This window comes from Carassius gibelio, chromosome B17 (assembly GCF_023724105.1).
Source record: "Carassius gibelio isolate Cgi1373 ecotype wild population from Czech Republic chromosome B17, carGib1.2-hapl.c, whole genome shotgun sequence".
NCBI lineage: Eukaryota > Metazoa > Chordata > Actinopteri > Cypriniformes > Cyprinidae > Carassius > Carassius gibelio.
The window spans coordinates 9,383,885-9,395,288 of record NC_068412.1 but is presented as its reverse complement, the minus strand read 5'-3'; the positions used below and the strand labels follow the sequence as shown (position 1 = coordinate 9,395,288).

Below are 11,404 nucleotides of genomic sequence, written 5' to 3'. Positions count from 1 at the left end.
ACAGCCCACCAGGGAAAAACCCACGTGTGACCGTATGTATCATAATGTTTTCTATTACTGTAGGCTGAAAGACCACCAGACAACCTCAAATTTACACATGCCCACTAATAGTAAAGTAAAAGGTCATGAACAACTATGATTCAGACTTTGATTGGACTTCTGGATAGCTTTATTATAAGACAATTATTATCATAATTCATCCTTAATGGTGAAATTCGGTTGGTCTTCAGGTTTGAAGTCTATATTGGGGCTGCCGTCCTCATTGAGAACATGTCTGCTGGTGTATCCTATGATGGGGTACTTTGCTTTGTATGTGCCTTTGAATATCTCCTCAAGAGACTGTAGTTGACTCTCAGTGAGGCCCGTCTAACAAATAGCAACCGAAAGATGCCATGTGTAAGTTAGTGCTAAAAAGTCAGGTGGAATCCAAATAAGAAACTGAAACGAATGTTTGTTTGCTGGCTTACAGTGTCATGTGTGAGATCTGCTGGCTCAAGGGACATTTTGGCCACAGCTCTGGTTGAGTCTTTGCCCACAAGGGCATTATAGGGTGCTCCCTTTCTGTAAAACTCTGAAAATGAAAGAAACACAACAGGATTTCCACATACTTTGAACAAGGAGCTCCCATGCCATTCTTGATTACACATATAGACTGTCATCACAATTTCTAGCTAATGAAATAGTTTCGGACTCAACATAGGCGCAGAAATTTCCATAACTCTTGGAACTATGCTAAATAGCATAACTTTTCCAGACCTGGAAATCCCAGCAAAGAACAAAAACAATTTTTTTTTTTTCACAACTGGAAAGTTCATCCATTAAATGCAAATAGGGATGTGGTTTCCAATACACTGCTTAGTGCTATATGGGAGCAAAACAGGGAACAATGCATATCTATTAAAGACAGATCTCTCAAACTGACAAATGTAGTTCCTCAAACAAGTCAATAGCTAACACCAGCACACAAAAGACTGGAGAACGTTATGATATACAATATCTAACCTTTTCCAGTTGTGACGTCAAACACTACACCTTTAATGGCCATGTAAATTGGTTGTCCGTCCTGTAAAGTGGGAGGGGGACGTTTAAAGGTCTTTAGTAAATGCATTTGGCTTTTAATCTTGAAAACGTCGTCAAAAATATCAAATAAGACTTGTTTTTTTGTGACACAGCACATAGCCTACCTCAGTGCCATCGTATCTTTGCAACTCCTCCTCGGTGAACAGACGCACCGGTCTCTGTGCGTTTTTTATTTTACTCTCATTTGTGGAACAAATACTTAGTAAGCCGTATAATACAACAATATGTGCATAAAACATCGTGGACGGTCGTGTTGAGGTTTATATGTTGTAAGAACCTAGTCTGCGGCGTCAGTTTCCTTGTTGTCATGGGACTTTATGTTTCCACTCAGTCTTTCAGATGCTGATCTGAGATCAGCTTTCACAATCTGAAGTGGAAATGCTCCATTTGTCACGGTACAGAATCTGTAATGACTGCTTTAGGACATAATGGTTTAACATCAATGTGTCGTTATTTAGGATCAAAGCTATAAGTTAGTGGACTTGTACGGTTTGCAATTTATATGAAACAGACTTCTGCTTCGGGAATTTTCTTCTAAACATCCAGCCGCAAGTTTCTGTTTCTCCATTCACGTGAGACGAACCGGAAATGACGCCGACTACTGAAACTCCTCCTTCAGCACGTTCGTTGGCCGTTAAAATCTTTTAATGTCTATGGTTAAAAAGAGACAAGCTGTGTCTCATTTAGAAGGCCACGTCCTCCGGAGGTCGCATCCTCTGGAGGTCGAATCCTCTCTAGGATGCGCATACGGAGTGTCCTTCACCCTGCGATTAAACGAGACGGCCTTCCTAGGACAGACGGAAAACGAAACAGGAAGTATCACGTTGCTATGCCAACACATAACGTCGTTGCGCTCTCACACTTGTTTAAGAAAAATTTTTAAGGAAATTATTTCTAAATCTGGAAAGTCATTTGAAAAGAAAATGTTTTTATTTGTTTTATTTTATTCAATGTTTGAGGAGCTACAGCGTACGCACAACAGACATCTGTTAGAGAGAAAAAAGAGGAGGATGTTAAGAACAAAGTTTATCCGTTTTTACCGGCGGAGGTTTGAGGTAAGTTGTAGCATAGTTCCTTTAATATAATTATATTTAATATAAGTCCATATATAAAAAGCCTTTGGTTGTAGGGCATTGATGCAATAATTATATAACTGCATTTATCTTACTACACATTTTACTATATACATTATATACAATTTTATTATTATTGTGATCCCACTGTCTTTAAAAGTGCTACGAATTACATAATTTAACCCAGTGTTCGCAATTTTAAGGTAACGTTAATTTTAGTAAATAAAGCAAAATGCAAAAAACAAACAAAAATAACTAAATCTGTGTCTATTAAACTACATATTAAATTTACACGAATGAAATTTAATGCTGTATAATTAGATTACAAATACATGATTAAACAATACTTAATGTAATGCTGTAGATCTGTTACATGATTAAACACAATACTGAACATCAAGAATGAACTGAAAAACTTTATTATATATACATGATTATACACAAGAATATGTATTTATATATATTATTGTTATTATTTTGTATTATATAGGCAGACATCAAGTATTGCAGGCTCAATCTCCATGTCCCTGTTCTTGAGAAGTTTTTTGATGGAGGGGATACAAAAGCAGACTTTCGTCTGACGAGAGAGAGCCTCAATAAACTTTTGGAGCTACTTCATCAAGCAACGGAGACATGGCTGGGGTACAACACTCCAGACACTGGTGTTTTTGTATTGGTTGGCCTGTGGTGCATCTTACAGGGTTGTGTCGCAGGCTTTTGGGATGCCACGGCCAACCATTCACAGAATTATACATCGAGTGGCTGATGAAGTCATAGCAATTTTGCCAAAGGTTGTGGCCCTACCAAAGACAGAAGAACACCTGATCCAGGTTGGTGCAGGCTTTGCTTCTCTCACCAATCACCAGGCATTTGGTAGAGCTGTTGGAGCAATTGATGGATGCCATGTGAGAATAAAACCACCAGCTGGCCCTGATGAACAGTGCTATAAAAACAGAAAGCTGTTTGCCTCTATCCTGCTTCAAGGTATATGCGACCATCAAGGAGCATTTTTAGACATTTTTGTAGGGTACCCTGGGAGTGTCCACGACTCACGGGTGCTTAAGAACAGCCCCATTTACAACCAGGCAAAGTATCCACCTCAGGGCTTTTTCCTCCTCGGCGATGGTGGGTACCCCTGCACAGAGAAGCCAATCGCAATCATGACACCGTTTAAGAATCCAGCCTCACCATCTACTCAGCGCTTCAATGCACGTCTTTCCAAAGGCCGCTCAATTATTGAGCGTGCTTTTGGAATGATGAAGACGCGATTTAGAGCCATCTTCCTTCAAGCACTTGAAGTGCATCCAACATTTGCCCCAAAGGTTGCATTATTTTTCTCTATATTTGACCTTTACTTAACACACAACTTTAATGTCAGATAAAACAATTTACAATTTGTTTTCATATTTGTGTATATACAGGTAATAGCATCATGCACCATGCTGCACAACATCTGCCTTGGTGTTGGCGACATTATACAACCAGACGACAGCCAAGAAGAAGAGGAAGATGATGTGGAGGCATGCAATCAAGTAGAGGCAGTATCTGGAGCAGCATGGCGTTTGAGATTGTGCAACCAAGTGTCTGCCTTACAGGATGTCAACCAGGACCACGACTACATAATTCATCCTAATTAAAAATGTAAGTTGTACACACTTAATACAATTAAGGAATTAATCTTAATTAATACAATTTCATTTAATTTGGCTACAAATACTGATTTTAAAATTAAAATGTATAATTACCTATACTTTAGTTTAATATAGTTTATACAGAATTATTAATGCATAACTGATTACCTTATCATGGAATTTTAAAATCCTTAAGCCAGCATATTTTCTTCTTCTTTTGTTCTTAGGCTTACCAAGAAGTCAGCATGAGAGCTCACACAACACATGACATCTTTTTCATAATATATCTTTTATTTTTGTTAAATTGTAACCAAATACATTTTATTCATTAAATATTTTTAAGCCATTTAAAATGTATTACTTTAAAGATTTAGTGAAATGTTGTCTACAGAATTACCTTTTCAATAATTGTAATTAACGATAGTAAGTAAATATTGTAAATAGTTTTATTACATTTTATCAATGAACTTTTCAAGTAAATTAAAGAGCCTATCACTCCTCGCCCTGTCTTCTGCATCTCTCCTTTCTTCCCACTCCTTCTGCCGTGCCATGTCTTCCTTCAGGAGCTCAAGAAGAGGATCTGATTTATTTTTTCTCTTTTTCGTTTGTGACTGATCTATCCCTGCCCTCTCCTGCTGTTCTGCTTCCTGGGTAGGCTCAACAAAACTGCAACCTGGCTGTGGTTCGTCATCAGGCAGTGAAGAAATGAGAACAGGGGGAGAAATGGAAGGCCTCTGACCCAACATCTCATCCATCAGGACAAACCACGGCCAGGTTTCAGCAGTTGGCTTTCCGTTGTTCATGCCCTCACCTGACCCTGGATGTTTGCATTCCTAAGACAAAAAAAAAATGGTAATGGTGGTAGCATAAATACTCACTCATGTTACCTCTGAGCCTCATTAAATGTCTGAAAATATACCTATAAGCAGAAGAATACACTTTTGTGTATTAAAAATTAATTTAGCTAATATTGATTTTATATTATTGGTAACTTATTCTATTGTTTAATTAGAGTAAAAAGCTTATATATATATATATATATATATACACTTTTAATAAAATTAGAAAAATACCCCTGTAAATCATTTTAAGGAGTCAAATATCACCTTGTACTGGAAAGGCTGATTTTTTATCAGAATTTTTTTTTTATTGATTAGAAGGTGCTTCTGAATCTTTTGAATGTGCCAATTATCAACAATGTATTCTATATGAACTGAAACTTAGAAAGTTCATTTTTATAGAGTTGAGTCAACTTGAACATGGGACTGTACAATGTATACATCTTAGCTTACCTTATACTTTTTTTTTAAATTGTCCCACTTTTTCTTAGCTTGCACTGGTGTTATTTTACTGGAAAGGTCCATTTTCTCCAGAATAAATCTATAATCATAAAAATAACATAGCATAACATCATAATTCAGAGTGAAAACTCCTTACACATCCTTAGAAATAAGACTGCCCTTCTGCCTAACATAGGGGTTGCACACGATGGACCTGGAGAGTTTAGCTCCAATCTAAATCAAACACCTGAACAAGCTAATCATGGTTCCAACGGTTACTGGAAAGCAGCAGGCAGGTGAGTTTGAATAAGGGTTGGAGCGAAACTCTGCAGGACTGGTCTAGCCCTGGTCTAATATGTTCTCCTTGACAGAACTTACATTTTTCCTTTCAGGCCTTTCAGGTAAGAATGAGATTAATTCTGCTCAAAAAGAAGAAAGACTGACAGCTTACTTTTTAACACTTAAGATCTTACCTCCAACCATATAAGGCTGTATTTTTAGCTCCAGTGAAGAGATCAGAATGTTCCTGCCTTAATCTTATAAACGTCTTCGTATTTTCCTTGCTCCCTATTCAAAAAAATAACAGGACTTATTTCTACATGTATTTTATTGTTGATTTTCCCCTCTTGTAGTGTTTGGTCATTTTAGATAGATTTTTTTCTAAAATATTGAACATTAATTTCATAAAACTAAAAGCAGAAATGAATTTATGGAATTGTTTCCAGTCAGTTTCTACAGTGAACAATATAAAAGTGGCCTCGAAATGTAATACAAGGGTTAAATAATAATTATTTCTCGCCCTGCTAGCAAAGTACTGTTAAACTGTAAAAAAAAAAAAAAAAAAAAAAATCACTAAACACTTGTAATCATGTTTACCACACTTGTAATTCAACTTTTAAAAAATGAAGAACTTTAAAGTACTTACATTTAAACACCACATCGCTTATGTGTAGATCTGCCGCCGCCATTTTTTCAAATAAACAACGGTTATTTATAGCGACGCAAGGGATTGTGGGTTATTTGTAGCAGCGAAGGATACAACTCATGTATGCTTCGAATTCCTGTGAAAAAAGGTCGCATTCGAAGGTCTCATTCGGAGTGTGCTACTTGCTTTTCTGAAATGAGACAACCACGATGACGTATGCAGCCTTCGAATGCGACCTTCGGAGGGCGCAACCTTCTAAATGAGACACAGCTTGAAGGTGAATTCCCACAGTTTAATAGGTATTATCTACAAAGTTTGGAACAATAATAAATCTTTTGTTATTATTTACTGTTTGTTGAAAGTCCATATGTATAAATAATAATAATAATAATTAAACAACAAAGTCCTTTGTATGTTATAATGCAGATATTAATATTTAAATATATTTCTGACATGTATTTCTACTGTCAAGATATTATTGTAGCCTATATTTACTATATTTATATTTTCCATTGTACAAGTACAAGTTTTGTAAGTGACAATTTTAGGTAATTTTGAAAATAGCTCAAAGATGCTAATCAGCACGTGGTTAGCTAGCACAGTTCTGAATGGTGGTATACATTTTAAAACTGAATGTTATGGAATAACTCTCAAAAAAAGTGTGCTTGATTGCAGAAAAAAAGGGGTTTTCAGTATGTCCCCTTATCTTAGCCTATATTTCATACTTTTATGTTTGGTCTATGGGATTCTGTATTTTGCACATGTATATTGTCACATTCCTTACTTGCATAAAAAAGAAATTACAAATAACAAAAAAAAAAGCAAAAAAAAAAAAGATTTCTAACACATTTAAATTATGAGATTTATCTCTTCCTGATCATAAATTTATGAGTTTAGTTCAAATCATTCTCGGCCAATAGAATTAAACGTTTTCAGTAGAGACTCGAAAAAGACACATTTATTTTTTCTACATAAAGTTTCATAATTTACAAAATAAAAAAACTATATATATATATATATATATATATATATATATATATATATATATATACACTCGCACTCGCACACAGGACTGTAACTCAAGATGTTTATGAATGTAACATGCCATTTCGGGTTGATTCTCACCAAACCCCACAGAACGCTTGGATTTATGCCACGAGATTAGGATTATTTTATGACAGATTTGCATCCGCTTAGAAAGTGAAAGTCACCATCTCTGTCAAGTGAGAGCAGGATATTTGTATGTGTGTTTGAAAAAGGAAGGTAATAAACCTTTAAAATAACAAAGTGAGTAGTTACCCCATAGTTCACACAGTTCCAATAAATTGTGATGAGCTAAATAAACTCCGTAAACTAAACAGCAGACAAATGCGACTACAGTCAAGTGCAGACCAGTATTGAAGTGTACAGCAAATATGCAGCCATAAGACTTTATGTAATTAATATTGAATAGGCTTATTAATTAATGTACATTTGGATTTTTATACTGTCATTCTTGGTTGTATGGTAAAAAAGTATATTTTTATTTGTATATGTTCAAAATGACAACTACCGTAAATGTCATGCCTTTGAAAAATAAAGTGAACAGCAAAATTTGCTGCTTATAGTGTGTCTCGGTCTCATTAAACATCTTTCTGGTGCAGGCCACAAACATAAACCAATAAACAGGAAATAGCCTAATTGAAGCACCTGCTAGAAATCTACATTTAGATTATTTTACATTAAATGCATCATGTAAGTCACTTTGGAATAAATCACAGCATGTATGAAAACTTGAAAATATGGTACGGTATAGCAATTTTTCACAGACCCTCTCCTTTGAGAACTGCTGGTACATAGAATAAAGCACTGTTTAGGCTCTGCCCCAGTACGAGCTGTGCAAGCTATTCATTAATCTTGTTGTTTGATGAGAAGACGATGAAATGTATTTAGAATAAATGCTTTAAGAATCAGTACAACTGCAGCAATGGAGGACTATTATTTTGCTGCGTGGAACTGCGGAAGAACTGATGATGGCACGGTTTGATCTTTGGCTGACCAAACAGAAAGGGCCATGTGTGGTTTCCACAAAAAAAAAAAAAAAAAAAAAAATGTAAACAATATGAAAGTATTACAACACAGATCATCACTTAATTAAATTAGCCTATAGGCTACACTTTAAATAAAGATCATATTTCTTATCAATATACATTTAATGATTAACAATAAAGATTCAAAAATAAGGAAAAGATGCACATTACAAGTACATTGTTGAAGCGTGTCCTAGATAAACACAACATCCCCACATAAAGGTGTCATATGATTAGATTTCAAGTTTTCCTTTCTCTTGGGAGTGTTATAAGCTGTTCATGTTGCTGTCGCCACAGCCATGTTGTGAAGACGCTGTGTGTTTCGTTGCGAAAGTGAAAATACTAAGTTTGGTCTTCCAAAAGATAACACGACTAGAAATCAGTGGTTAAGTTTTATTCACAACACTGTTCCAGAACAGTTCAATCCAAATACCAGATGTGTGCAGCGCATTTTATAGAGGACTATTTACTGATTCTGGGAGAGTAGACTACAATGCCATCTGTTCTGACTCACAGCCCGTAAGTACGTTTACATGTTTAAAGAATTTGCCACTGATGATTCAAATGTGAGTTTTGAGCAGTATAGTAGCGCTTGTTTGTCGATTTTCCAATCACAAATGCAGACACAAATGCAGACAATCTCTAAGAAAAAGATCAAGGATAGAAGGCTATCCCAAGCCCTCCCCAAACTAACAGCTGTTCGGTCATGATTAGCATGTTTTTGGCTCTTAGCTGTGCCTCACTCCAGCTCGAGAGAGAGAGAGAGAGAGGATCCGTAAGAAACTCCTGCTCCTGCAAGTTGATGGCAATGTTTAAATGCCCCAAATATTTGGAGGCGAAGCAGAATGCTGAAGAGAGACGTATCCCGATCTTATCAGGAGGTAATGAAACCTTTGTGTGAAACACGGTGAAAGGCGACTCATTCATCTGCTTGAGCTTGCGATCATAGTAACACAAGAAATGCAAATGAACAACTGCAGTCATGTGATAACAGCTGACTGCTGCTCTTTATTGTAGAAGCGTGAACTACTGTCTTATATAGATTAACTGTGTGTATCCCTATATATGTTTTATTAAAATGTCACTTTTTGCACTGTAGTTTAAGTGAAAGTGAAGTGACATTCAGACAAATCTGGTGACCCATACTCAGAATTTGTGCTCTGCATTTAACCCATCCAAAGTGCACACACACACACACACACACTGTGAACAAACACCCGGAGCAGTGGGCAGCCATTTATGCTTTAGTTGGGGGTTTGATGCCTTGCTCAAGGGCACCTCGGTCGTGGGATTGCCAGCCCGTGATTTGAACCCACCATCCTAAGGTTAGGTGTCAAACTCTGTAACCACTAAGCCACGACTCCCCTAATGGTGAGGATTGTGCTGGGCCACTTGGGTCTTTCCAGAACAATGTTTCTGAAGTGGAGCAAGATCAAACCAGCTGTGACCCTTCACCAGGTCAGAAATGATTGCCTACTACAAATATGACTTATCTATGCAAACAATACAATACACTGTACTGTTTTCACAGTCATCCTCGTCCTCATTCACATGCTGCTCAATACGGTGGCTGTGTTCTTGTCCTACCAAAGTATTTCAGACTTCATGGAGAAGCTCAACCATCCAGTCATGTTTGTTTCATACAAAGAGGTAGAGGAGTTTGCTGCACCAGGTAAGCTATAATTCACAGTCATTCATGCTATCTCTCAGCATCTGTATTTACAGTATTTTTTTTTTTTTTTTTTGCAAACAGGAATTGCTTTATATCCCAGGAAGGTGCAGTTATTAAGTTGCATGCATCACTATCACGACAACATTCCACCTCCAGTTGCACTGGACTTAAGGGAATGAACTGTTTAAAAGAGGAGGTTGTTACCATGGGCCATATCCAAACCAGACGCAAGTATGTTTTAGATCTTCCTCAAACTTATTTTGAAGGAATGGTGCTATTAATAATCTTTGACGTAACATGTCTGCAGCAGAAGTGTTGCGTAGTGGTCAGAGGGCCGACTGACGTGAAGAACCGAGAACTTCTATTCCTCCAGTTCAGCCAGAATGAAATGGAAGAGGATTTCAGTGCAATCAGTTACATGGTTTTTGCCAAATTTAGTGAAATGCTTGAAAGGTAGAGCTATATTGAAATGTTTAACAGGAATTAGATTTGTTTTACTGTTTGTGTAAATATCTTTCTCTCACCAGCTCAGATAAAGCTGCTTTTATGGTGGACTGTGAAAGTAATTACTCAATGTGGACCTTCTCTGGAGGCTTTCGGACATGGGTCAAAATGTCCAATGTGGTGAAGTACACTGACAAGAGGCCTCCACAGGAGCAAGCCAATGAGCTTTTCTTTGCTGTCTTCCAATGGCGAGATCCATTTATACAACAAGTCAAAGATGTAAGTGTGCATGGACTATTATTTATTAAATTGTCTGAACGTTAACCTTGAATGCTTTATAGAGAGTCTAATTAAATGTGCATTATGTTTTTGAACAGATACACCATAGCCATATTGTGTGGCGTCTTCATGGCTCTTTTTAAAGCTGCAGACTTTGCCAAACTCAGCATTAAGTGGATGGTCAAAATTCATAAAAGACACTTAAGGACAAAAAATAAGCTAAATCCTTTCCAGTTCATCACTACAGCATTTTTTAATTATGAACATCAAACACTTTCAGAGCAAAGAGTCTCTTACACTTGAGAATTGTGCTGATGTTGTATTGTACATTTTGTTTTAACTGGACGATATATTTTAATTTGATATTGTAAAGGAAGTGCTCCTAGTGAAGAGTGAATGCTGAGGCATGTGTTCTGCAGTACAAGGGCAAAGTGTATTCATGTGGTCTGGACACTGAAATGTTAACTATTCACACCTGTTCTCTGATTTTAAGCTAGTTAAAATTATGACTAAGAAGGGATTTCACTGAAACGAAAAAGGCTTTTAATGACAGGGACCTTTGGCTAAGTTGCATTTCCCAACGATCAATAAATAACTACTGCAGGGCATACAGTGACAGAAAATCTCTGAAGATGGGGAGCTTTTCTTAATGCCGTTTTCTTTTTTTGCTATCAGTGTGAATTGGATAAGTTTGATCAATATGACACATGTTGTATAAACCTATACCAGTCGTACTAAATTATTTAATTTATCTAAAAACTTTCTGAATTTTTGACCATGCTTAAAAAAAAAAAAAAAAAAAAAAGATTAACTTGTAGGCCTATTTCAGTTTCTTTTATTGTTAAGCACAATTATGGTGCTTTCTAATGATGAAATTACTTCTTTTTTATGTAATGTAAATATATCTGTCAGGACGAAACAAATTTTATGTTGTTTAAAATATTGTTTGTG

At 36.4% G+C, this 11,404-nt stretch overlaps 3 protein-coding genes and 1 pseudogene across 4 annotated transcripts; 2 read left to right on the top strand and 2 right to left on the bottom strand.

The window, feature by feature from the left end:
- Window positions 1–146: 146 nt before the first annotated feature.
- On the bottom strand, window positions 147–1,648 carry LOC127976728 (neudesin). The gene is made up of 4 exons (XM_052581346.1): window positions 1,185–1,648; window positions 1,003–1,063; window positions 468–571; window positions 147–366 (listed from the first exon to the last, which is right to left on the bottom strand). Exons 1-4 carry the CDS (start codon window positions 1,317–1,319, stop codon window positions 190–192), a joined length of 477 nt encoding a protein of 158 aa, XP_052437306.1. The 5' UTR covers window positions 1,320–1,648; the 3' UTR covers window positions 147–189.
- Window positions 1,649–2,875: 1,227 nt separating this feature from the next.
- Window positions 2,876–4,132, top strand: LOC127976711 (putative nuclease HARBI1). Its single transcript, XM_052581315.1, has 3 exons — window positions 2,876–3,475; window positions 3,575–3,794; window positions 4,012–4,132. Exons 1-2 carry the CDS (start codon window positions 2,876–2,878, stop codon window positions 3,788–3,790), a joined length of 816 nt encoding a protein of 271 aa, XP_052437275.1. The 3' UTR covers window positions 3,791–3,794; window positions 4,012–4,132.
- LOC127976712 (uncharacterized) lies at window positions 3,145–6,246 on the bottom strand. 2 transcript variants are annotated; one of them, XM_052581317.1, is made up of 4 exons: window positions 5,990–6,246; window positions 5,538–5,631; window positions 5,077–5,164; window positions 3,145–3,288 (listed from the first exon to the last, which is right to left on the bottom strand). In XM_052581317.1, exons 1-4 carry the CDS (start codon window positions 6,030–6,032, stop codon window positions 3,253–3,255), a joined length of 261 nt encoding a protein of 86 aa, XP_052437277.1. In that variant the 5' UTR covers window positions 6,033–6,246; the 3' UTR covers window positions 3,145–3,252. The 2 variants fall into 2 exon arrangements, with proteins under 2 accessions (XP_052437277.1, XP_052437276.1); XM_052581316.1 differs by lacking the exon at window positions 3,145–3,288 and adding an exon at window positions 4,118–4,617.
- Window positions 6,247–8,392: 2,146 nt separating this feature from the next.
- Window positions 8,393–11,216, top strand: LOC127976710 (proton-activated chloride channel-like; annotated as a pseudogene).
- The last annotated feature ends 188 nt before the right edge of the window (window positions 11,217–11,404 follow it).

Bases quoted from the DNA above. Each gene is read 5' to 3' on its own strand.
- LOC127976711 (XM_052581315.1), top strand. From the start codon at position 2,876: ATGCCACGGCCAACCATTCACAGAATTATACATCGAGTGGCTGATGAA. The intron at 3,476-3,574 runs GTTGCATTATTT...GTGTATATACAG, and splicing joins ATCCAACATTTGCCCCAAAG to GTAATAGCATCATGCACCAT.
- LOC127976712 (XM_052581316.1), bottom strand. From the start codon at position 6,032: ATGGCGGCGGCAGATCTACACATAAGCGATGTGGTGTTTAAAT. The intron at 5,632-5,989 runs GTAAGTACTTTA...TTTTTTGAATAG, and splicing joins AAGCGATGTGGTGTTTAAAT to GGAGCAAGGAAAATACGAAG. The intron at 5,165-5,537 runs GTAAGATCTTAA...TTATGATTATAG, and splicing joins ACAGCCTTATATGGTTGGAG to ATTTATTCTGGAGAAAATGG.
- LOC127976728 (XM_052581346.1), bottom strand. From the start codon at position 1,319: ATGTTTTATGCACATATTGTTGTATTATACGGCTTACTAAGTATTTGT. The intron at 572-1,002 runs GTTAGATATTGT...TTTCATTTTCAG, and splicing joins TGACGTCACAACTGGAAAAG to AGTTTTACAGAAAGGGAGCA. The intron at 367-467 runs GTAAGCCAGCAA...GCTATTTGTTAG, and splicing joins CAGATCTCACACATGACACT to ACGGGCCTCACTGAGAGTCA.